General features: G+C 41.3%; 1 protein-coding gene across 4 annotated transcripts in view; it reads left to right on the forward strand.

Moving 5' to 3' along the window:
* The window catches only part of elf1 (E74-like ETS transcription factor 1), a 36,751-nt gene that overhangs the window by 9,511 nt on the left and 3,974 nt on the right, over window positions 1-23,266 (forward strand). Inside the window, exons 1-9 of one of the 4 annotated variants that reach the window (XM_026358664.1) lie at window positions 242-562; window positions 16,187-16,532; window positions 17,030-17,086; window positions 20,158-20,329; window positions 20,813-20,911; window positions 21,048-21,206; window positions 21,344-21,427; window positions 22,111-22,303; window positions 22,517-22,876. In XM_026358664.1, coding sequence (XP_026214449.1) covers window positions 16,461-16,532; window positions 17,030-17,086; window positions 20,158-20,329; window positions 20,813-20,911; window positions 21,048-21,206; window positions 21,344-21,427; window positions 22,111-22,303; window positions 22,517-22,876 — 1,196 coding nt within the window. In that variant the 5' untranslated portion in view covers window positions 242-562; window positions 16,187-16,460. Of the gene's footprint in view, window positions 1-241; window positions 563-16,186; window positions 16,533-17,029; window positions 17,087-20,157; window positions 20,330-20,812; window positions 20,918-21,047; window positions 21,207-21,343; window positions 21,428-22,110; window positions 22,304-22,516; window positions 22,877-23,266 lie in introns of those variants that run through there. The other 3 variants (XM_026358661.1, XM_026358662.1, XM_026358665.1) reach the window with 3 other exon arrangements.

Consider the following 23,266-nt stretch of genomic DNA (forward strand, 5'->3'; position numbering starts at 1 on the left):
CCAACTGTTTACTTACACCTCCAGCACTGGTCCGCCTCTGCAGGAGAAACTCGTCTGTCGTCTTTCATGCTGTTAAGGTGTGGCCCGCTGGTTGGACCTCTTTGCTCTCCCCTCCCCCGCTGCAGCACCGTCCAATCCCCATCGCAAGTCGAACTCACCTGAAAGAATTTACATTCAGGGCCGATACTCATCGCTGATTGGCCAGGTGAAAGCAGCCTGCCTCAGGGCTCCCCTACCAATGGCGACAATGCTGCGTGACTCATAGGGAGAGGACAAGTTGCTTCACTACACTTCTCCTTTTTCTGTTTCAAACAGCAGCCATTGCATTGTCTTTTTTTTTTTTTTCTTTCTTCAGTTTTGTTTTGTCGCCGTGAGAAAGACGTGTGAGGACGGCCAGTGGTTCACACCTTCACACAACTTTGACCCCCCTGAATGAACCTTGGATTATATCCTTGCTTCACCTTTTGTTGTCTATTTTTCTCGTCATCTTCACTGGTTTCTGAGATCGACGCCTGCTCGGTTGCTAACATGGACCTTGTCACCCGTATTCTGTGTCTTTGAGGTTAGTGATGAACAGTTCTGCTCCTCCAGCTCCTCATACTTCACCTATTGTCATATTTTTTGATAAGTGGCTTGAAATGTGTTATTTTCAACGTTTAAATACAACATTACTGTATTAAGGGGTTAACATAGAGTGAAGACATATTTCAAATGTATGTTGCAGTTAGTTGCCATAATGTGTAGTCACAGCATTTTCAATAGCACACTTGACATATTAAGATATTATAAATATAATGACACTTTATGTTGACACACCAAACTTTTTATTGCTTGACATCATGTATGATGTAAAGGTTAAGGTAAACATTTGAGTTGTTTTCATTTTAAAAACCAATAAGAACCATCTTTTGTAGATATGCCTGGTTTTTGCTTTTCATTTATGAATTGTTGCCTTATATGGTGTGTTGAACCAAGGGCGGGAACAGTGTTTTGCAAGCCCCTTGACCAAGCCCTCGTGTTTTTCTTGGTGTAGTAATCAGTCATCACACATCAGGTCAGTTTTGATCCATGACCGTGTCTCAAACCTATTACATTTGTCAGTTTTTCATGTTTTATGCTGCATTAACAGACAAAAAAACTGCTGTGGTTTTACAGTTACTGCTCTACACAGTCATGTGTATGAAGTCAGTCATGCAATGCTTCATGCATCAAAATCTTCAGTTCATCACAGCTGAATGTTGCTCATCTTGTAATGTAGAAGCACAGAAGGCCTTTTTACATTGAGGGAAGTTTGAACTGTCTTTTGCTTTCTCTTTTTTGCCTGTGTTAGGTAACCTTCCTTTAACGTCTTTTTTTCTCGTCATCCACTTAAATTATTCTGCTTAATGTAGTTCAGTATCTGTTTCTAAAAGTTGCTCAGTGCAGCAGAGATAAAAGCCCGCTTCCTGTTTCACCAGAAATCTACTCTGCACTTTGTTGACCACACAAAACTTGTGCACAGCCTACATCACTGAATAAATATGGGTATAGTTTGAGCAACGGCGAGTCTGTTTTCAAATGCTGCTGTCATCCTGTTTTGACCAGGCTTAATGTAGTTACATGCAAAATATCTCATCTTTGAATAGTTTCATCAGTTTGACATCCAGAATTGATTTTGTTGATGTTATGCCTGACGCAACTTGCTGCTAGGGCTCGAGGTGGGCAAATGAGGACATGAGTATTTCAGACATATCTCTACAGTATACTCTCCCAACCAGGGAACTATTATTAGCCGTGGCTCAATTGGCCTTGCGCTGGAAGAGCAAATTAATTGTTTTTGCACTTTGGAGCGCCGGCTGTAGCATCAACTTATGACCCAGTGTGTGAATGGTTCTGTTGTTCATCAGATATGAGTTTGCATTTGACACAACTTTTACGTCATAGTCTGTGCCCACTCCGATTTGGATTGTAAATGAGGCCCTCGTGCCTCAAAGCATGAGCTCACATTGTAGGTGCTGTTGAGCAAGACTTTTTTATGTGTGTGTGTGTGTTTTTCATTCAGAGGACATAAAGACAAGAGAGAACCAGAGAAGAGGGGGTGGACACTAGTGTCAAGTTAGCTCTTCTTTCAATACAAAGTCAACAAGTCTTAGCCTGTAATTAGATCATTAGACTTGGGCAAGATGACGGAGGCGTTGCAAAAGAAAAGCATGGCGAGAAGGACGTGGGGTGGAGTTTGTTACTACAGTCTCAGCGTACCTAGATATGTAAAAATGGAGGATTTATTCCGTTTCATGTTACAGGCACATGATTGGGAGAGGATAAAAACAGAACTAACATAATATGGTTGGCAACAGTTCTTTATGCTTTGCATTGAATAAACTCAGAGCCGGCTTTAGTCTCACACGGTCAGTTTACTGTTCTTTCTCACAAAGAGGTTTAAAAATATTTCTTTCTTGACATTCGTATCTATTGAAGCAAAAATGCAAATATAATATGTTTGTGCAGACTAAACTTTGTACTGATTAAAATCTAGTGGCAACAATAAGTTTTAACTCTTTGTTCGAGCTAAAAACCACTTGGAGAAATAGATGTGTTTTTTTATTATAATTGATCAGTGTCAGATAGTATTATTTATTTCTCTTTGAAGATTTAAGGTTTGCTTGAAATATGAACCTGTTTATTCACTTCTCTTTCCCATTTATGGAGGGGGTTATGGAAAACCAGTGGACTCATAGTGAAACCATGACATACCCGCGGTTGTTATCGCTTAATAAACCTGGCTGGAAAATGTTAATATCGGAGAACAGAGTCAGAGGCCCCGTCCTGTAAAATGCTTTGCTTGGCTGTTCCTGTAATCCTCTGTGATGGCTTCTTTCACGTCAGTTCCTCCGTTTCTTCTTTGCCGTTTTAATTTCCACAACACCCTCTTGTTCTTCCGAGGAGTGGATGAAGGCCGAGAAGTTGGAGAAGTGAGATTGTGACAGGTCGCTTGAGCTCCTGTGACTAGCCGGGAAAATCTGGGCGGGGAAAGTTAATGTGTAACACTCTCAACTGCCATGGTGTCGACGAGCAAGGCATACGATGTCTTAGACATAAATATGCTCAGCATATCAAAGCTACTTGTGCATCTGTGCTAATGTGTTGCAGGTACACACAGGAAACCCGCCCTTTTTTAAAGAAGTCAAATCGATTGGGCAATTGTCTCCCCATGTTGCAACTGTCTCATATTGAGAGCGTGCTGAGACTGGCAGCCCGTTGTTCTGAAATAAACCAGAGCAATAATCATTGCATCTGAACGCAGAGTCTTATAAATCAATGCGGACTCTTCATTCCTATATTTTATTTCAGCCCAGAAAAAGTGTCTTGGTTTTGTATTTCATTGCACTTTTTTCTTTACTTTTATTCTCAATAAGTGAAAAGTATGTGATGTAACACTAGGCGTCAGTGATTGTAAAAACACCACTTGGTTCTTCAGTGCTTGGGTCTTGCAGTGTTTTTTTATTTATTTATTTTTTTAATTTGTGTCAGTTTTAATATCACATTTACATTTTACCACAGATTATGACAGAAGGGAGCTTCCAGCATGTTCTCTTTTCAAATAGAGGCCTTTTGAAGTGGGCAGATGTAGAGAGACTCACAACAGCACACCTGGCTGAAATGGGTCAAACAAGAGTGTCATGTTTTTAGACACAGAGGGAGAAAGCAAGAGTGTGTGTGTGTGTGTACATATATGTGTGTGTGTGTGTGTGTGTGAGAGAGAGAGCGAGATGATATGTGGAATATCAGGTCACGCCTTTTGATAACACTCCTGGTTATGCAACGTACCATGCCGGTCAGGGCACAGATTCTGTCTCCACAGCTGCAAAGAGGTTCACTTACTGCATATTCAACACAGTGCATCGTGCTCCTTGAGGCAAAGTAACCAAGAACTCAACTCATGTACAATTTTCAGATACTTTTGTACGGAATTCCCCTGTTTATACCTTCACCCCACTACATTTCACATTTCAGAAGGAAATACCGGAAATACTATCTACTTCACTGCCTTTGTTTGACATATACAGTTACAATTCATATTAGTGTTTTACATACAGAACCGATAATAACACAATAGAGTATTTTAAAACACCACAGTGTGTATAATTGCTGTACTTAACTGCACGTTGCCCAGCTCCAACATTAAAATGCTGCATACACATTTATATATACCAGTCATATTAAGCTAATAATATCAGATAAAACAACAGTGAAAGTACCACACCCCTGTCTAAGAAGTACTTTAGTAACATTTTGAAACTCCCTGAGTACTTCTTCTGCTTTTGATCATACTGGATTTGCAAAAAAGGAAAAAGGTTGTTTCTGCCTGTTAGTGGATAGTGTAAAGCTCAGTAAGAAACTAAATTAATAAATATACAAATTATGAATTATGGATTACTGGGCTGTCAAGTACATGGGCTAATGTTAATGAGATTGTAGTAGCAGTTCTAACTTTTAAGTGTATTAATATGCTGAACTATTTCGAGAACTACTCTGCCGGGGAAGTATTGCTAATTCATGTATCTTGATAAAAGTTTATCTGTCAAGTTACTCACCGAGCTCGTGTGGGTGGAGGCAGATTTGAGGTGCAAGTTTATTTTACTCCTGATAAAAGCAGCACGCAGAACCTCATAAAAAAATTTCCATGAAAGCCTTATGTTTGGCTCTGCCTGTGTTCAAAGCATATAATTTGTAAAGGCGATACATGTATGGCCTATTTAACAGCTTTAAGTTGCTGGCACTATATAACACACCGGCCTGAAAACATATTCACAGAGCAATATTTTTCTTTCCAATTATATGTGGTCCGCCCTGCATGAGGTAACATCATGCATAATAGTATGTTCCCAACTGGGAGATACATGTGAACATAAAACTGACATCTTCAGTGAAAGTCTAAATCACTCATGGTCCCTCGTGATAATTTAAACATCATGTAATGCAGTTTATTGCAGTATCACTTGGTAGAAAGAGGCATCCTGGGAAATTGATTTCCCACATGGTTTTCAGAGGCTTTAGTCCCAAACACCCCACTGCAGGGGTGTCTCTGTCTGGAAGCTTCACCAGCAGGCCGTCTTATGGAAAACTGGCTATGCCCATAATGACTCCAACACTCAAGTAATCAGCTGAACTCCTGTCTGAGTGAATGTCTTACATCTAGAGCTCAGAAAGTGTATTTATTTCATCATTTCTTTATATTTGTGAGAGGTTCTTAAATTAAATGTCTGTGGTAGAGGCTCAGGTATTTAATGCAGCCTAAACTGACCCTCAAATACCCACTTTTAAACGCACATTTTGTTTGAAGACTTTATCATGACATGTGGCTCCTGTGGCGGACCCATCGTACGAAAAAAAAAGGTGCTGAACCACACGTTTGACTGAGGGACAACTCAAAACACATTTTACTTCTACCGTTGGCTCCAAATTCTGACTACTTTCATTCGGAGCGTTGATGTCAGCGCATGCAAACCTGAATGCAGAAATGACGGCGATAGAAACTTCACACTTATACTAAAACTACACTGCAAGCATTTCTTACATTTTAGCTTAGTGGCTGTTAATAGTCCCCATTCACTCCAAAACAAAACTAATTTTAATCTTGTCATAATTGTTGAAGTCTGAACTCGTGTTTCTAAGCTTCTTATAACCGTAAGTTATACATTGGTGCTGGTGGTGGTGAAAGAGCATCTTCCAGTTTCTCAATGAGTCATGATTCTCGCTTGTGCAGAAGGGTTTTTTCCATTAATAGCATTTTACTAGACAGTCAGGAGCAGTTTGAAAAACCATTCAGCAGTCTGTTTGTGCTTGGACTTTACCGTGTGTCCTTGCAAACTCGTTGGGCCTTCACTGAGCTGAATGAGGCCCACCTGCCCTCTCCTTCCTGCACCACACAGTCGACTTTACAAGCCCTCTGCCTCTGCTTGTTCCTAAGCAACAGCCACTCCTTGTTTACCTTTGCGTTTTTGCATTGTGATTCTCGTCAGAACAACATAACCCTGGCCCCTCTGGAGACTGATTGTCAGGCCTCTTTAGTCAAAGTAGCACTGAAGCAAAGGTTACCGTGCACATACGGCTGTCATCAGTGCGTCATGTGTGTGCCTGAGCAAAAGCGATAGATTCACTGTAGATTCATTTTCTTCACAACTCTCAGAGTTTTGCTTGTCGTGCATAATTCTTCCATATTTCTAATATGGTTAAACATTAGCACTGTGTTGTGTTATATAACCAGACTGAGCATGTATCTGTTACCAGGTCATTTATTGTCCTCATCTCCTGCAGTCTTGCTGCACCTTCCTTGTCACCTGACTATCATAAATGAGTGTATTTCATAAACCTTCTCAAATATTGACCAGGCTGGACAGACTGTCCTTCTGCTTCCTGCGCAGAACTCAAACACTGTATGAATAGAAGGAGTGGACGTTAGATTTATGTTTGCAGCCACTGGACCACATTGACTAAAATTAAAACGTTGGTATTATTAACTTTAAATAGATCATTTAACTTTATCATTAGTCTGGTTTACACACTGTTATGGAAAATATGTCAGGCTGAAGTGGCTAAAGTACAAGTAATGTCGTCATGCCTAAAGCATGCAATCCAAGCACAGTCATGACTTCATAACTTGTACTTGAGGCGTGCTCGTTTAGTCACATAGCTTAATAGTTTTTCCCCTGTCCCTAGCAGCATGCACCTGACATCATGAAATGCAATGACTTGGCACTTCTGTCCTCAGATCCAGGAATGAGGCACACGTTTGCTGTCTTCAAGATTAGAAGAAACATTGGCTAGTGATACCTAATACCACACTGACTCAGTATCCAATTGTGTGAAATCAGATAAGCTGTCTTGAAGGGGCTAAGCTGTCTCAGTGTGAGTGGTCCTATCTGGGAGGCTTTAGGGGATCAGATGAGAGGAGCTGATTTAGTTGTTACTCGCTGTTAAACTGAAGGTTGATCTGCAGACGTCTTAAAAACAGCTACAAATTGCCATGTTTCAGCGTGTTAACCTTGCATACGCATTAGATACAAGTACGCCGCAGTCTGAAGCCATGTAAACAGACTAAATGTGCATTTCTCTGCTTCCTTGCTGGTTGTTTAAAAGCAGATTTAACAAAAAACATAGTATATGTAATAGTTTAACATTTTGTGCTGTATGCTTTCATGCAAAGATTACAGTGATGAGATGATTAATACCACTGATGTTGTGTAAAGTAAATATAAAACTAGAGTTACAAAACACAAAACTAGAAGTTAAGCTCTTGTTTTTTCTAAAGCTAAGTTATGTCATCAGCATATCTGTGTATTTACCATACAGACGTGTCTTCTCATTTCTCATGAACTTCTCAAAATGTTGAATTACTCCTTTAAGGATTGCTTCACCCCAAAGTCTATGACAAGACAGAGAAAAATGAGATTATTTCATCTCTTTGATTCTGTTCCCTCTCTAGGCGTGTTGTTTGTTGCATAGAGCTGCATGCCTGTCTATGGGTGGACACATCAGCCTGCTTGTGTCCAGACCTGTTTGGTATGCAGCCTCCTCCGAAACAACCGGGTCCCCTGCTCCCAGCCTCGGCTCCGACTCGGAGCCCTGATATTTCACTTGCTCCATCTGAACACGTACTCAGTAGTATACTCCAAAGGCTGGCGTGGAAAGTATGTTGGCATAGTTCATTCAGTGTACAAGCTCCGCATGAAATTTCCCCCCTTGAGAAAATTAGCTGTTGTGGGAAGTTACATAATCTGATGGCTGCTATCAGCAGTAAAATTGGCACTGTGGTTTATAGTTTTAGAAAGAATTAGGAATGTCATCCCTCACCTTGTTGTTTAAGTTGGTTGAGAGACTATGAGAGTATGCTGCTGGCATTTTCCTGGGTATGGTCTCTCTCTTGCTGCCGGCACTAAACTGTACCTGTGCTGTGACATGTTAGTTTTTGTATGAATGTAAACACATCAGAGCTGGGTGCTTGAAGACGCAGCACAGTGTCGTGTTTCTAGCTGAGCTTAGATGCAATTTTTCTGAGAGTTTTCTGTGCATATCTAACGCCTGTGGGAGAGTTGGTTACTGTATAAAAACAAGAGAATTTAGCTTTTCCAGTCTAGTCATGCATCAAATTGCTCCCACACACCAGCCAAAACAACAGCAGAGTCAGGATGAAGCATTTCAAATATGTCTGCAAGAAAGGAATCAGCAAGGCAGTTTGAGGCAGCTGACACGCATGCACAGACATGTGTGTGTTTTTTTTATGCTCACCTTTATGTGTTTTTTACTTGGTATCATTTTGATTTTGAAATAGAAGAAATTATGTATTGGGCTTTGATATAAAAGAACCAAAGTGAAGCAGTAGTACAGTTGCCAGATTTATAGTTTACTGGATATTCCATCAAACATTATGTCAGGCATTACTTAAGACGTAACTTAACAAAATTAACGGTACATTTAACAAATGAATTGAGTTAATTTCCACCCATAACGAGCTCCTGCAGAACCTACAGTCTGTACCTGTACCTGTAGTTGCTGACTGACCAAATGCTTTATGAAAACGAGTGTCGATTTAATGTAAAAAATGTCTAATGTAAATTAGGTCAAATAGAAATGATGGAGGCCCCACATTTGCACAAGCGCCGCTCTCCAAAAGTGTTGCACATACCAGCTGTGACTATGGCCTGCACAGACAAGGTTCAAAAGACCTAATTTATCTGCGGAGCACACACTCCTATAAACATAATGGTGCTATTTGATGCAGCATAGTGTCTTTCTACATGAAAATATTAAATTGCACCTGCCATTTTGCATTTTATAAGAGCGTTATTTGTTTATAATGGCAGTGTTATGACCTCCTGTTATGTGTTATGAGTAGTTTTAGTAGCCAGATTTTTTTTTTTTCAGTTCTGGTTGGTAAAATGAATTTACTCAACTAACACTAACAGGTCTTATCAAATGTTTAATCACTCATTCTCAGCAAAGACTACTAGGAAACATTTAGGTGGCAGGATTATCAATTTTTAGCTTTGCCCTGAATGTTGCTTTCACGACTTAGAATGTCAGACATCACTGGTGGTAGATTATTATCAGCTGGAAGATCAGACTACTCATTTTGAAGGTTGTTGTTTGGTAGTTTGAGGTTGAGTTGTAATTTTATTAAAACATCACTTCAATCAGCATTTCATTGGCAGTGTCTAGCTACTTTAATGCTGTATGAGCAGGGCTGCACACAGCACACTGATGCTTGAGGGTGCAGATGTATTTTCTAAAAATTTGCTGCAATTTCCTGCCCTGTTTTCACAACTTCTATGGTTCTTCCTATCTGTGACATGTGGCTTGTTGCCACATAATAGAAATAGGCCGCTGGGGGTAGTTTTGAGAAATTGACTGCATCTGTTAAAACGTGTCTTCATGACTAAAGCTAGCTTTGGCTTCATTTGGATTATCTTGTAGAGGACTTTTGAGTCTTTGTATGGACACGATTCTAGGCTCATCATTTGTTCATATTAACAAGAAGTGAATTCAGCAGATGTTCTCTGCATTGTTAATAAATGGCTTATAAGTGTTTTAGTGTGGTTATTCTCAGTGGCTCATAAAAGGTTTGTAGGATACTATAGTTGCACATGCAGCACATTCATACACTGATATACATGTCGCACATGACGTTTTTGACCTATAAGTGAACACTGTGTGACAGGAACTTTGTAGTTCGTTCTGAGAATTTGTGTAAAAACCAACTTGTGAGGCCAAGTTAGGAATGTGTGTGTGTGGTGTGTGTGTGTGTGTGTGTGTGTGTGTGTGGAGAAGGGTGGGGGGGTTTAGTAATGCTGTCTGTGTTTGCACGCCTTGTGTCAGCATTGTGGGGAAGCAATGTCTGCAAACGGCAGGTGTGGCTTTGAGAGCCCTGTTGTGATCCTTTTGAATTCAGCATCTCTGCTATTAAACCATCCAACGTGTAGCAGGCTTGAAAATGTCAGTGTGAGAGAATATCTAATAGTGTTTCTAATCTGATCTGTCTAATGGTGGTCCTCCTGCTCTAATAAATTGTGCTCTTAGGTCGTTGTAAAACCAATTTTCGGTGCTTTGCAGAGAATGCTAAACATGTTTTGTGGCGAGTTTTGTTAAACACAGTGCAGTTCACATATTTTCAATCAGTAGTCAGGTGCCCATATGAGCCAAAAAGAGATTCTTCCCTAAAGCCTTGTCACTGGTAGTGATGGGAGCCAGCATCCACAGTCCTTCTTCTGCTCACAAATGTTCTCAAATGTGTGTGTGTGTAAAGCTAAAATGATTCTTAAGTAGTCTGAGTTAATTAAAGCAAATTAATATCTTTCAAAGTTAGTTAAAGTGTTTTAAGCCTAATATTTCTCTTTTGTGTTTCCATGATCTGTGTTGAGTTGCAGTAGAAGCAAAGTAAATGTAATGTAAAGAAGAAATGTACTAAAATTGCTGCAACTTTGGGGGTGGGGTGGTTACAGCAAGCAGATTCTGCTTCAGTGTTCTTGTAGGCACCTGACTGTTTTACGCCAGGCTTGAAAAATAGTGAACAAACCGTCCAACTAAAAGCCATTTTTGTCCTTTACGTCAGACGTTGACATATATCGAGTAATTATATTATTCTTATAGGAAATGCTACCTGTGTCACAAGAGTCACATCTATGAGAGTAACAGCAAGTTGTTTGAGAAGGAAGGAGGGGGAGTTGCGAACTTTCCGCTCTTACACAGAGGAAGAAATTTTGTGTGGTTTAACAGACAGGAAGCAGCAGAAACCCACTGTTCAGTGATGCTGTTCCTGTGAGCGCGAGATTCACAGGTCAGTTTGTGGGTGTTTTTTTTCTACCTACTTTTAAAATATGTCATTGTTATTTCTGGCTGTCATTATTCCTCTTGTATGCTCAAAACAAGAAAGTCCAGTATGGTGTGCTATTATAAAGGGGCAAGTTAGATTAGGACAGAGACTTTTATGTCTTAGTAGGAAATGTGTCTCTTACTGATTGCAATAAAAAAAAATCTGAAATGTAGTCTCTGGGGCAATACTGAGCTTCCATCTGTGTCCATCAAGCTATATTATTCCACTAAAGCTACTGTCTAATCTTCCAAAAAACTCTTATTGGTACCTCTAATAGTGGTACCAGTAGTTGGCACAAACAACTGTTGTCACAGGAAGACACGAGGCCTCCTTCCAGAGCCTGAAGCCTGAGTGGAAAAATACAAGTTTCACAGGAGATGAGATTAAATTCCATTCTCCTCCTGAAAGACAGTGTTAGAGGTGACGTTTTTCTTTCTTTGGCCCTGGCATGGCAGAGCCTGGCGAGCCCTGGCTCAGGAGCAGTGGCCCCTTGTTCTGCAGGCACATGCTAATATCCAACCCGTGCCTGCTTTTGTGCCTCTTCTGCCATTTTTATCGGCACACACACGGCGAGGCCTCAGGATTTCAGCGACACCACTCCTTTATTTAGCTTTATAAAGTTGTGTTAGTTTAAAACACGGTGATTGTGCAATACTGGGTGGTGCGTAAAATGTTAAATGCACAGAATATACTGTGTACAAAACATATTTATGGTGCTGACAGTGCTGTAGCAGTGTCGAAAAACACCTTTTAGTGGTTTTTGTCTGGCATTGATGCAACTTTTTTAATTGCCGTCCTCCCCTGAATTAGCAAACATGACATCTCATGCTAAAATTTGGTTGAAAACACTGCCTTATTTTCTTTGTGTGTGTGTGTGTGTGTGTGTGTGTGTTAACCTGAAATGTAGAATACACCTGCAGTTTGCTGTCATGTGGGGCCATACCTACCGATTATTTTGATGTTCATCCATCAATTATTCCTAAAAATTTGTTTTTCAATTAAATCTGTTGGTTATTTTCTGAATTGTTTATCAATACTTTGGTAACTTAAAAATCATAACTTTTATCAAAAAGGTAGTGCATTTATATTTTTTAAACATAAAAAATATGAATGGAGGTCTTGTTTCAAAGCAACATTTCACCCCAATATTATTAAACACAAAAGTTTAGATTGGGGCATGTTAGGCCTAATTAGGAAAAGCCCTGTTTACTGTTTTCTGCCAATGAGGATGAGAGGACACGTTTTAACTGGTGATGAGATACACTCTGTTACATCCCAGTGATGAGAGGCTTCTACTGCTAATGCTAACTGTAATTAGAAACGTGCTCATATTATTTATCTGCAAAATGTTCTTTACATTGACGTACAGCACAACGATAATGCAAATCTATGTCATGCATGCTATGCTAGATGCATACGTTAAGCCACTTTTAGTCTTACAAAGAGCGTTACTAGGTCTCTGTTTGACGATACAGAATAGACTTTAGACGATACTGTTCGGTCTTTATGGATAAAGATGCTTTTTCAGCAGGAGGAGTGTAAACTGTCATAATTTGGGATGAATATAATAATTGTGACGCAGCGACACAAATCCACGTATTTATCTAATTGATTATGACGTGTTGTTTCAGACATACTGTCATGTTCTATTTTGCATTTTCCATGTCTTACTTATCTAAAACGACTGGCTTTGAGCAATTTACCTTGGCACTAGAGGAGCTATTGTTGCTATTAGTGCGTAGTTTCATGGCATCTCAGTAAAACATTCCCAGAAAGGAACTGCTGGCCAGAATTGATGACCGGGATCCTCTGATGCTCATGTAGGCTATCACAGTGCACCAGGAATGAGCTTGAGTCTCATATCACTGAGTCATTTCCTTTACAGGAACCCAGAGGATCCTGCAAAAACAGCATGCCTGTGCTGACAATCATCCAATAACAGAGAACACACATTTTCTGCCATCCTGCACATTGGGGTTTCCCTGCACAGCTGAATTATCAAAACTAAACATTTTGGTAGGGCTGTTTTAAGGTTTCAGTGTCTCTTCAGCACAAAGAATTATGATCTCTGTCAGATTTAAAAGCTTTGCAGGTGTTTTGTCAGTGCAGAGAGACTCTATAACGTATCCGTACGCCTCAACTTGCATGAACAAAAGATTTCAGTTATCAACAATGATAACACATTCTCTGACACCATCAGCCAACTTAATGTCAATTAACCACTGTAGTGTAGTACACTGCTAAACAATCACGCCACCCAACGAAATTTGCATTTATGTAACCTGAGCTTAAATGGCTGATAGAGTAAAGTTTGCCTTGGTCTTTTCCACACATCTTACAATGTTTGCACTTACCACATACAGGATGAGTCATTGCATAGTCATTAAATTGGCTTAAATTACCTCCTTTCATGGTCAACAATGAGCTCAGCTGAAGAGACTAAAGCGGGGGGGGAAGTAGGGCCTTCTGGGAATGCTCCATTTGTTCATGAATCCTGACTCTAATTGGTTGTTATTGCGACTGGCAGTCACCATGCTGTAGGGGTGGAGTAGGCCAGTGTTTTTTCTTCATACTCCTCCTCAGTCTGCTGCACACCAGGCTGCCATATATAACACACAGTTGTAATGACTGGATGAGGGGACACTGATAAAAAAGACATCACATCATGTCAAGAGCCGTGATGGAGCCACACTACCAGCTGTCTGTGTTATACTTAAAGCTGCAACTGATGAGTGTGGTCAGTATCAGTCCATTGATAGAAAATCAGTAATAAGTCTCGTAATAAAATATTAGTTTTTAGGCTTTTAGGTGATAGTAAACGTCACACTGTTTTGTTTAGAACTGTGGGCCACATGAAACAAGGTGGTTGGACAAGTTGATAATTGTGATCATCCTGACATTTATTGGCATAATGATGAATTATGAAAATAATAGTCAGATGAAATAATAATTAGCTCACACCTTTATTACAGATAAGTTAATAAGCAACTACCTGTTATTATTAAAATGGATTTAGTTTAATGAATGAAAATAAACTCATAACCTCAACCTCAAATTACAAGCTTAAGCTGAATTATTTTTAAATTATAAGTAAAGCTACTTGCCATAGATGTTTTAAAGAAGAGAATTAGTCGTTTGATGATTAGTTTTTTTTTTTAGAGAGATGACATACAACACGTGTGCTTGGTTGGAATTACATGCAGGACACAGCTCCACTTTTCATGCTGCAGATGCCCCGCCTGGTAACTACACTGAAAAACTGTCAGAGAAGGCCCTACCCAGAGTCAGCTCTATTTGCTCTGTGGGCTATTATGTATTGACTAACATCCCAGTAAAATCCCTCCCTTCACTGTTCTCCTCCTCTTCGTGACGTAGCAAGTTCACTTCACGGCCCTGCCCCTGTGCAGGGACAAGGCAGCTGTTGTCATGTGCTCTGGGATAATGTGCAAGCTGCATCTGACTAATGGCTAGCTCCCTTGTATTCCTGTCTGCTGGTAGCGCCATGCCAACTGGGCCAACCAGATCAATGAAGCACTGACAGAAGAATCATAGAAAACACATGCAAACGCTGACAAAGCGTGATACATTTCAGTATTAATATAGAAGACAGACAAAGAAAGTCTATCAGAGACACAAATACAAAACATAACATGGAAGAATAACAGTCAAACTTCTGCCCGGTCAGTTCCTGCTGATTCAAACGCACTGCGTTTCATATCATCTGTTAACCTGTTAACAAGCGGGTGATGCTGTTCATAATTTGCCTCCTGTTCAGCCTGCAGGTGTATAGGCTGAAATATTCACACTAACAGCTACATATAAATGTCTTTAAACACTCTGCCAATTGAAAAGGTTCCCCCTTTGAGATGCTCGGATACAAAGACCGCCTGCTGGTTTAGTTTTACCGTCTCCTCAGATCTTGGATGAAGCAGCGAGGCTGGGCGAGTGTTCCCATATGATGCAGAATGCTGCACATTTCATCCCACATTAGGTTTCTCAGTCTGGCTTCACAGAGGACATGTGCTGTACATATATGTGATCCATGCTGAAAATCCAGTCGGTGATCATTTAAAAGGCAGACCGAGCTCTACTTTTGCTCGTCTTTTGTTTTTCCGAGCTTTCACATTTTATTTTCTTTGTCTCTTTTCTGTCTCCCTAAGAGATGCTTTCCCGGCTCCGACTTCATGTTTCTGCTCTATCTGGATGCTTAGTAGAAAGATAAACTTAACTGCAGAATTGTTTTGGCCCTGGTGCCCCACAAGCTGCAGACATTCTCTCCACTTACCCCCCACCCACAAGGTATGCAGCTTTGTGAGTCACACAGGCCCACCCTGCTCCACCCTGGAGCAATGAGAAAAACAGGCCTGGTTTGTGTGTGTCGGGGGGTGCTAAACATTGGCATCTCTAACTTTTTAACTATAGCCAGCTCTTTGGTGTCTGGGAAAAAAGTGGGATTGGGGGTGTGTGGCCCGAGGGGCTCCTTTTCCATCTACTCTATAAGCTAAAATCCCTCCCTTTCTCTCTCTCGGCCCTGAAACCTGCCTTTGGGTGTCGGGTTGTTGGGACACACCTCAATACTGACATTAACAACCCTGCGGCCTCGAGTTTCCCTCCCCCGCTGCCTGTGATCATGCTAACTCCCTGAGGGTCAGCACAGAGGGGCTTCCACAGTGTCACCAGACGAGTGATCTCTCGCCTGAATGTGTGTGTTTATGCTTGTGTGTGTATGGGGGTTTATTCAGACAGTGTTCGCCCCAGTACCCGCTCACGTCGTCATAATATCAGCCTCTGGAGCCTTATCATCTGGAGTGGTGTGCCTAGAGGTGTCTTGCTTTCAGGAACAGGGATAGTTATGAATTTGAGGGTTACAAGTCCTCAAATGAGATAAATTACACATTTTCTTGTTTCTTCTTCTTTATAGTAAATTGGATAATTTTGGCTTTTGCATTAGTAGGATGAGCTGAGAAAGACGGACATGGATGGAGAAATGAGGTCCATGTCTTACGTTTTGGTTTCATGTCTCTGATATTTGACATAAGAGAGATATTTGCAGGAACAGAGCATGAAATCTGCTGCAAGCTATTTTTTTCAGCAAGAATTTTTTGGTTTGGTCTCGACTTGCTTGGCGTTTATTAGAGGGTTGTCAGGCAGGGAGACAGGAATTAGCCGGTGCTAGAACTTTTTCACCTTTGGACATCATAATATGAATGTCCTGTCTGAAACAGGGTATGTTATCATTTGAATGGGGAGTTTTAAGGCCTTAAAAAATACAAAGAACTATCTTTACTCCTCCTAATTTTCTCCTAATAAACCCTCATCTCTGTTTTTCTCTTTTAGGTGTAGATGCTCCAGGCACAGCGGGACCCAGCCTCAGTGTCAGAGAGGGACGAGGCTGCTCCCACCTGGGCCACTGCACTCCTCTGAAACTCGGCTCGTGGTCTCTCTCGCGGAGCACTAACCGCCCACATTAGAGAGCAGGAGGAACAGGAGGACAACGACAGGGAAGCCATCTTGTGACGTGAAGCTGAGTCTCTCTCGGTGCAGAGAAGGAGCTGGAATAGTTATAACAGGGGTATTTTAGTTTGCTCCCTGCCCCCTGAGCTCCACCACCATGACGACTGCAGTACAGCCCAGCGAACTCGTGTTTGAGTTCGCCAGCAATGGGATGGATGAAATCAATCAGGTACGTATGCCACTATTTAACCTTTTTTAATCAAATAGTTTGTTGCTTTTATGCATAACTGGGCCTGTGCTCTGTTTTTTATTTGATCAAAAGACCTCTGGGCCAGTGTTTAACCATCCATCTTTTTCAGCCAGACGTGATGTATGTGATCGCGTTGATAAATGTAAGACTTTTCATAGTAGGGCAAACAAAACTTGTGTAAACAGCATGGTCACTGGTGTAGGATTAGCTGTGGGTCTCAGAGCCTGTGATCTTTAACTCTGAGAACATGTTGGGGAACGAGTCAGGTGGAGGGGAGGATGGAGCAGAGAGGAGGTCTGGGAAGACGAGTGTGGGCTGCTGGGAGCACAGAAATGGAAAGATTGAGAAACCTGCAGCGAGGTCAGGGAGCGTGGGAGAAGAAGGGGTTTGATCATGAACGTGCATATGATGTGAAGGTTACTGTGTTTGAATATGATGTGAACTTCTGCTTATGTGTCTTTTCATTGCCTGGTCAGGTGTGCAGTTATCTCACCCCCATACCCGTGTCTGAATCCTGTGGAGCAGGCTTGATTGTAAGTGTGGATGTGTGTTATTGTGTACCAGTATCTGTATGTGACATGTTGTCACTCGATCCCTGAATAGCACCGGTTCAGGCCTAACCTGACAGACCAGTTACAGGAGTGCTTGGAAACGATTGGATAATTCCACTAAAAGGTGTCGCATTGTTCCAGCGCTACAGTTTTTGTCTTTGCTGCACCCACTCTGCCTTTTGTGAAAACAGTATGCCCCTATTTATGAAATCCTGGAAATGCCACCAAAAACCAACAACATACTAACGTACCACTGCAGTGGCCATTTAGTTTCTGCTGGCTGTGGGAAAGATTTATTTTGGCCACAATAAAGCCGTAGGAGAGTTGGTTCTGTAATGATTACCCTTGCTATATTGGGTTTTAAGTCAATAAGTGGCTCCCTCAGTGCTAAAACTTCAAGGTGATACTTAACTTTGTGATTTTCTACACAATCGAGCTCTGATCCAATTATGAGTAGCCACAAAATTGTTCTCTTAGTTTGAAATACAATACAATACAAAAATTTTAGGATACTGGAACAAGGCATTTGGCTTTTTGCCATTTTTAAAACCTGATAGTATCTCGTGTGTTACAGGTGGATACACTTGTTCAACTGTTAAGCTATTGAAAGTGTAAAGACAGTTGGATTATATTGTGTCGGGGCAGGTAAAGCAGAAGAGAGTGGGGTGTGGGGGGGGAACAGCCTGCACAGATGTTGCTGCTTTCAAAGGCAGAATAGGGAACTCAGAAATGCAAATCAGCAGCCTGATTATTATCACTCCTGTTTCCCTGCTAGAAACACTGTTCAAGTCAACAAAGAGGAAGAAGCAGTAAAGACCTTTATGGTGTTCAGTTATAGTTGTCATACTGTTAAACCATGTGCACTGGTTCACCTGGGAGATCCAGCTTTTCACTTTAAACTTTACTTCAACTTTAAACCCCAGTTTGGCTCCTCCAGTTGTTCTTAGCCTGCACATTGAAACGGGCGTTTCAAATTGAGAAATGAACACAAGGCAAAACAAGGCAAGACTAAGGTGTTCCCAGCAAAAACAGAATCCAGTTAACATCAAAACAACAGCGGAGACGGCAGCTTCAGGCGGCTCTCGCTCTGTCAGCAAACTCTTGTGGGACTCAGATTTCTGCATTTGATGGGAGCGGGGTGGGAAGAGCTGCTCAGGAGCTCAGCAGACCAGTAGTCAAAATGCCTTTGTCTACACACACACACACACACACACACACACACACACACACACACATACACTTGACACTCACTCAAGGACAGCAAACATCATTTAAACCCAGACAAGGAGATGTGGTAGCCTCACTGTCTGGCTATCTGATAATATGTCTACCAAAGACCAGCGATTAATGGCAAACATACATTGTATTTTCAGTGAGACACTGATAACGCCTGTAGTCAAAGCAAAACTCAGGGTTTTTATTAGCCTCAGGAGGCCTTGTGGGTTTGCTGCTGAGATGACACGGGCTGTTTGTTGCTGATTTTCAAAGCTGCGATGAACGCAGACACCTTCATTATGTACAGTGTAAACAATTACTAATCAACGGGATATTAGTACCAGTGCTACTTTGGATGCCTACCCATTTAAGACTGAGTTTGAAAAATGAGCGGTCTGTTAGTTTCCTGGTTAAATTGTAGCTGAAATGGGACCGAAGCCATGGACTCTATATCCTGCTCTTCCCGCCCCCCACAGCTCAACTCCCAGACACCTGGTACACCCCCGAGCTCCAAACCAACAATGAACACTTATGCAAAGAGACAGATAAGCCTTTATTGATATTCTTCTTACTGCACTTTTTTGGACTGTCCTTATCCATCTGTAATCGGGTCGTGACAAGAATGTGGTCTTATTCGATCTACAATTTTAGAGCAGCATTTAAACAAATGACTTCATATTACAAATGCATATATTTAAAGAAGAAACAAGCGACCAGTTGAGCTTTTCCATTGTGGTTTGCCGGGTTTGTGACACATCTAGCATTTGAATGAAACATGGTATTAAGTGTTTATCCAGTTATGATTACACATGATTTTGGTTTAGACACATTTGTTCTGGATTTTACTAATACTTTAATTTCAGTATTTTAAACACCTGTAAATCTTGTTGGCCTAATTTATCAAAATGTCTGCTTCTTAGTAATTGGGGCAACTAATGCACTTAAAAGCAGCTCCTGATAGATAAAGTACACTTTTGAAGTGTAGTCTGCTGCCATCTCCTGGTAAGCAGCTGACTCAGTGGATATGCATCAAAATACCTGACGTGACCTTTAATTTTAAAACACAATTCATCATTGTGGTTAATAATTAATATTCATTTCCACTGCCTCTGCTTCTCATTTTGAACAGAAGCTGTCATTTAAGTCAGAAAACATCAAAATTAGGTTTATGACTCAATCATAACACTGACACAAACAAAGCTCCCCGTGAACACTCTTGACAAGGTCTGAGTTGGAGGAGCTCTGAGGTACGTCGGGCTTCTCAGCCGCTCTCAGTGGTTTGGTTTGGTAAATCCCTCTGTCCCTTTGCTCCTTCCTGCTTCAGACGGTGCCGTGCCTGAAATGAGACTGTGAGGTTAGAATTCCCAAAGCATGTTTAGGACATGATGAAGAGGGTGCTTGCCTGCAATTCACGACTGATCAATTAACATTCATTTGGACTTATATAAAAGATTAACTTCTCAAGAGAAGTAGGCCAAATCAAACAGCTGGTTCCTGTCTTCTTCAGCGCGTCCCTGTGGACTGCTGCAACACCACAGAAATGAGCTCTTCTCCATGCTGTGTGCCTCCATATTAGTTGAAATTGAGTATGAATCTGCAATATTTTACAAGGCAATAAAAATAACAGACCAGATCAGGTTATAGCATTAATCTGATGTCATGTGGGGATTTTATATTGCAGTTATGATGTGCGGTGGAGGAATTAATAGTGTTTTTATTGCATACACACATATGTATGTGCAAGGACCGTTGCTCCCCTGCCTCTCAGTGACAGCTCCCGTGTTACAACATCTCTTACCTTTATTTTGTATGTGTATGTGTTTCCTCTTTCTGTTCAGCTGGACGACCCATCAGTATTCCCAGCGGTGATTGTTGAGCAGGTACCAGCAGCTGACCTGCTGCAGGTTTATTCAGGCCTAGAATCCGATGAGGTGACCAACGGCATCATGGTGGACACCGCCCATGTCGTCGAGGAATCATCTATCCTAGTGGGAGGGGTGGACCTCTCAGGTAAACATGTTTTTTTAGATAGGATCCATAAAAGACCAGTTTCCAACAAATGCAGAACTAATGGATAATTTGCCTTCTGCTCAAATTCACAACTAAAATCCTCTCGGCATTGATATGGTTCTGAAAAACAGGCCCTTACTCTATAATTTGTTAGGAAGACCTGCTGTAACGGTAACTTGATGCTAATTACCCGGAAAATAGAGACACTGTTCAGTTGGTACACTTCAAAATTAATTAATTACAATTTATTGCTAGCATAACTTTGCCATATGGTTTACCTGAATATACAAAATTATGAAGTATCTTGTTGTCTTGTTCAGGTACAAATAAAGGATGATCTTGATCTTGTTAAACCTAATTCAGTTAATTTGTAGAGCCTGGTAGTAGTGAAAGCAATTCACCTGACAAACAAGTGACCAAATACCACAACATTTACCAGTATTTACCAGCAAGGTTCTCATGTTGCTGAATTGATCTGCACAGAAACAACGGTGTCAGGTGCAGAGGACAGCATGGAGACGAACGAAGCTGCTGCAGCTCTTCTCAACATGGAGTCTCCGAACAATATTTTGGATGAGAAACGTATGCGTAAGTTAATTTGTGCTGTTTATATTCTGCTGTTTTAAAAATTGTGCAGATTATTAATGATATTTGGAGCACGAGAGTCGTTCCCTATGGTCTATTCATAGTTTTTTCATATTTCTTTGTTTACCTTTAGTTCACCCTTATGGCACCCTGCTGGAGTCAGACCTGACATACACCCCACTGAGGCCAGACCAGATGGACAACGGTACCCTTGACATGTCACTAGACGAGGACACTTCCTCCATGGATGAGATTCCACAAAGGTCCTTAAAACCTCAGAAAAAAAACAAAGGTAACACTGTTTTCTTCCCCTCTGAGTTAGAAATCAGGAATGATCTATTGTACTGAAATTTCAGTGTTGTAGGTAATTGGATGGTTTTATTCTAAACTTCCACCTAATAACACACAACCCCTCGATCTGAATCATAGTGCGAAAGCCGCGGGCAGTGCGTCCCTGCTCCCCTATCACCACCCCTAACTTGCCACTGAGGAAGAAGAGCAAAGAGGGCAAAGGTAAGCCTCACTAACTAGTCTGCTTTTCCGTAATGAGCCAATAAAAATCAAGGTCTCTCCTCCTCTTGTGTACGCTCAGTTTCCTCCTGTGGAGTGTGCAAACAGCAGTCCTCAACCCCTGCTGTCCGGTGGGGTTGAATCTGAGCGAGTTAATGGATGAGGGGATCTCAGAGTGCTGTGTTTCACAGGGAAAGAGAAGTGATTGCAGGCTGCAGGGCACATTGATGCTCTACCGATAGAAGCAGAGTAGTGCTGCTCAATGCGAACACTTATTGCACCATACAGTGTGACACAAAGAGCAGGGGGGCTGGGGATGGCAGGTTCAGCTGCACACATATACATCACCCTGCCACGGTGTCTAGGATTCAAGTGACTACTGGGAGCACTGCTGTTTTTAACCACAGTATCTCACAAGTCAGAGTAATCTACTCCCAGGCTTGGTATAATTAATTCCCTTCCGAGGCACACATGTACACACACAGCTGACACAACAATGGTTATACAAAGTAATAGGAGTAGGTGTCTTGTAACCCCCATGGCTGCTATATAACATTTTTAAGTAAAACTCAAAAAAATTGCTAAATGAATTAAAGATGTCTGTAGCACAGCTCTAATGCCCCGACATGAATGTCTGTGCTTGAATATTAACAACATCACTTAATTTATTCTCCCTCAATTTGCAGGCAACACCATCTACCTGTGGGAATTTCTCCTGGCTCTACTGCAGGATAAAAACACCTGTCCCAAATACATCAAGTGGACACAGCGGGAAAAAGGCATCTTTAAACTAGTGGACTCCAAGGCTGTTTCAAAGCTGTGGGGCAAACACAAGAACAAACCTGACATGAACTATGAGACCATGGGAAGAGCTCTCAGGTAAGAGGAACATACAGATGAGCACCGTTTTGCAACGTGTCATTGTCATGCATATCAGCTCCTATTTAGCCCTGAACCCTGCAGACATGATTCCACAGATATGTTCACATTAACACACGGGAATGACAGTTTAAAATTTTATGTGGCTGTTAGACTTGAATGATGATAATGTCTATGAGGTGTTAACAGCCTCTTATTTTTGCTCTCCCCTAGGTACTACTATCAGAGAGGCATCCTGGCTAAGGTGGAGGGCCAGCGGTTAGTCTACCAGTTCAAGGAGATGCCAGCTGATCTGGTTGTTATCGAGGATGAAGAGACGGGCTCTGATACCAATGCCGGCTACGGTAACCAGAGGTCTACGAACGGGCGATCTGTGGTCCGTGGGGGGTCCAAAGGACACGGGAGGGCCCACGGACAACACCATGTGTCAGTGAAGCAAATGAAGAAAGAGCCTAATGAGGAATCCCTGTTCCAGGAAACTAATGACGGGCAGGCAGAGCACCTCATGCACTCCGTTCATATGTTGCAAACCAATCAGGGGTCAGCAGTCCATGATCCTCTACACACGATGAGGTAAGAAGACACACCTCCTTCGAGTTTCACACGCTGTTACAAGGATGTAGGATGGTTTCTTATAATTGTATTTGAATAAAGCAAAGTGTGTGTGTGCTAAAAAACGGTTATTTCTGATATTAGGCATGATCTTTTAAACTAGAGCATGGCTGTTACATCTGGTGATATTGGCTTATTCTGGATGTGTCAATATTGATGCATATGTAAGCAGAGAAGTAACACATGACTGAGGTACAGGAAAGTGTTTCAGATGATTTTAATGTTTATTCACAGTTTATTCACCAGAAAACAGAAAAAAATTTTTACTTTAAAAGTAAAAGTGAACATTTTGATAAACTTGTTATTTCTTGGCAGATGTCAGATGAGAACGGTGATACGAAAGTGAAGCTA

Source organism: Anabas testudineus, chromosome 10 (genome assembly GCF_900324465.2).
Source record: "Anabas testudineus chromosome 10, fAnaTes1.2, whole genome shotgun sequence".
NCBI lineage: Eukaryota > Metazoa > Chordata > Actinopteri > Anabantiformes > Anabantidae > Anabas > Anabas testudineus.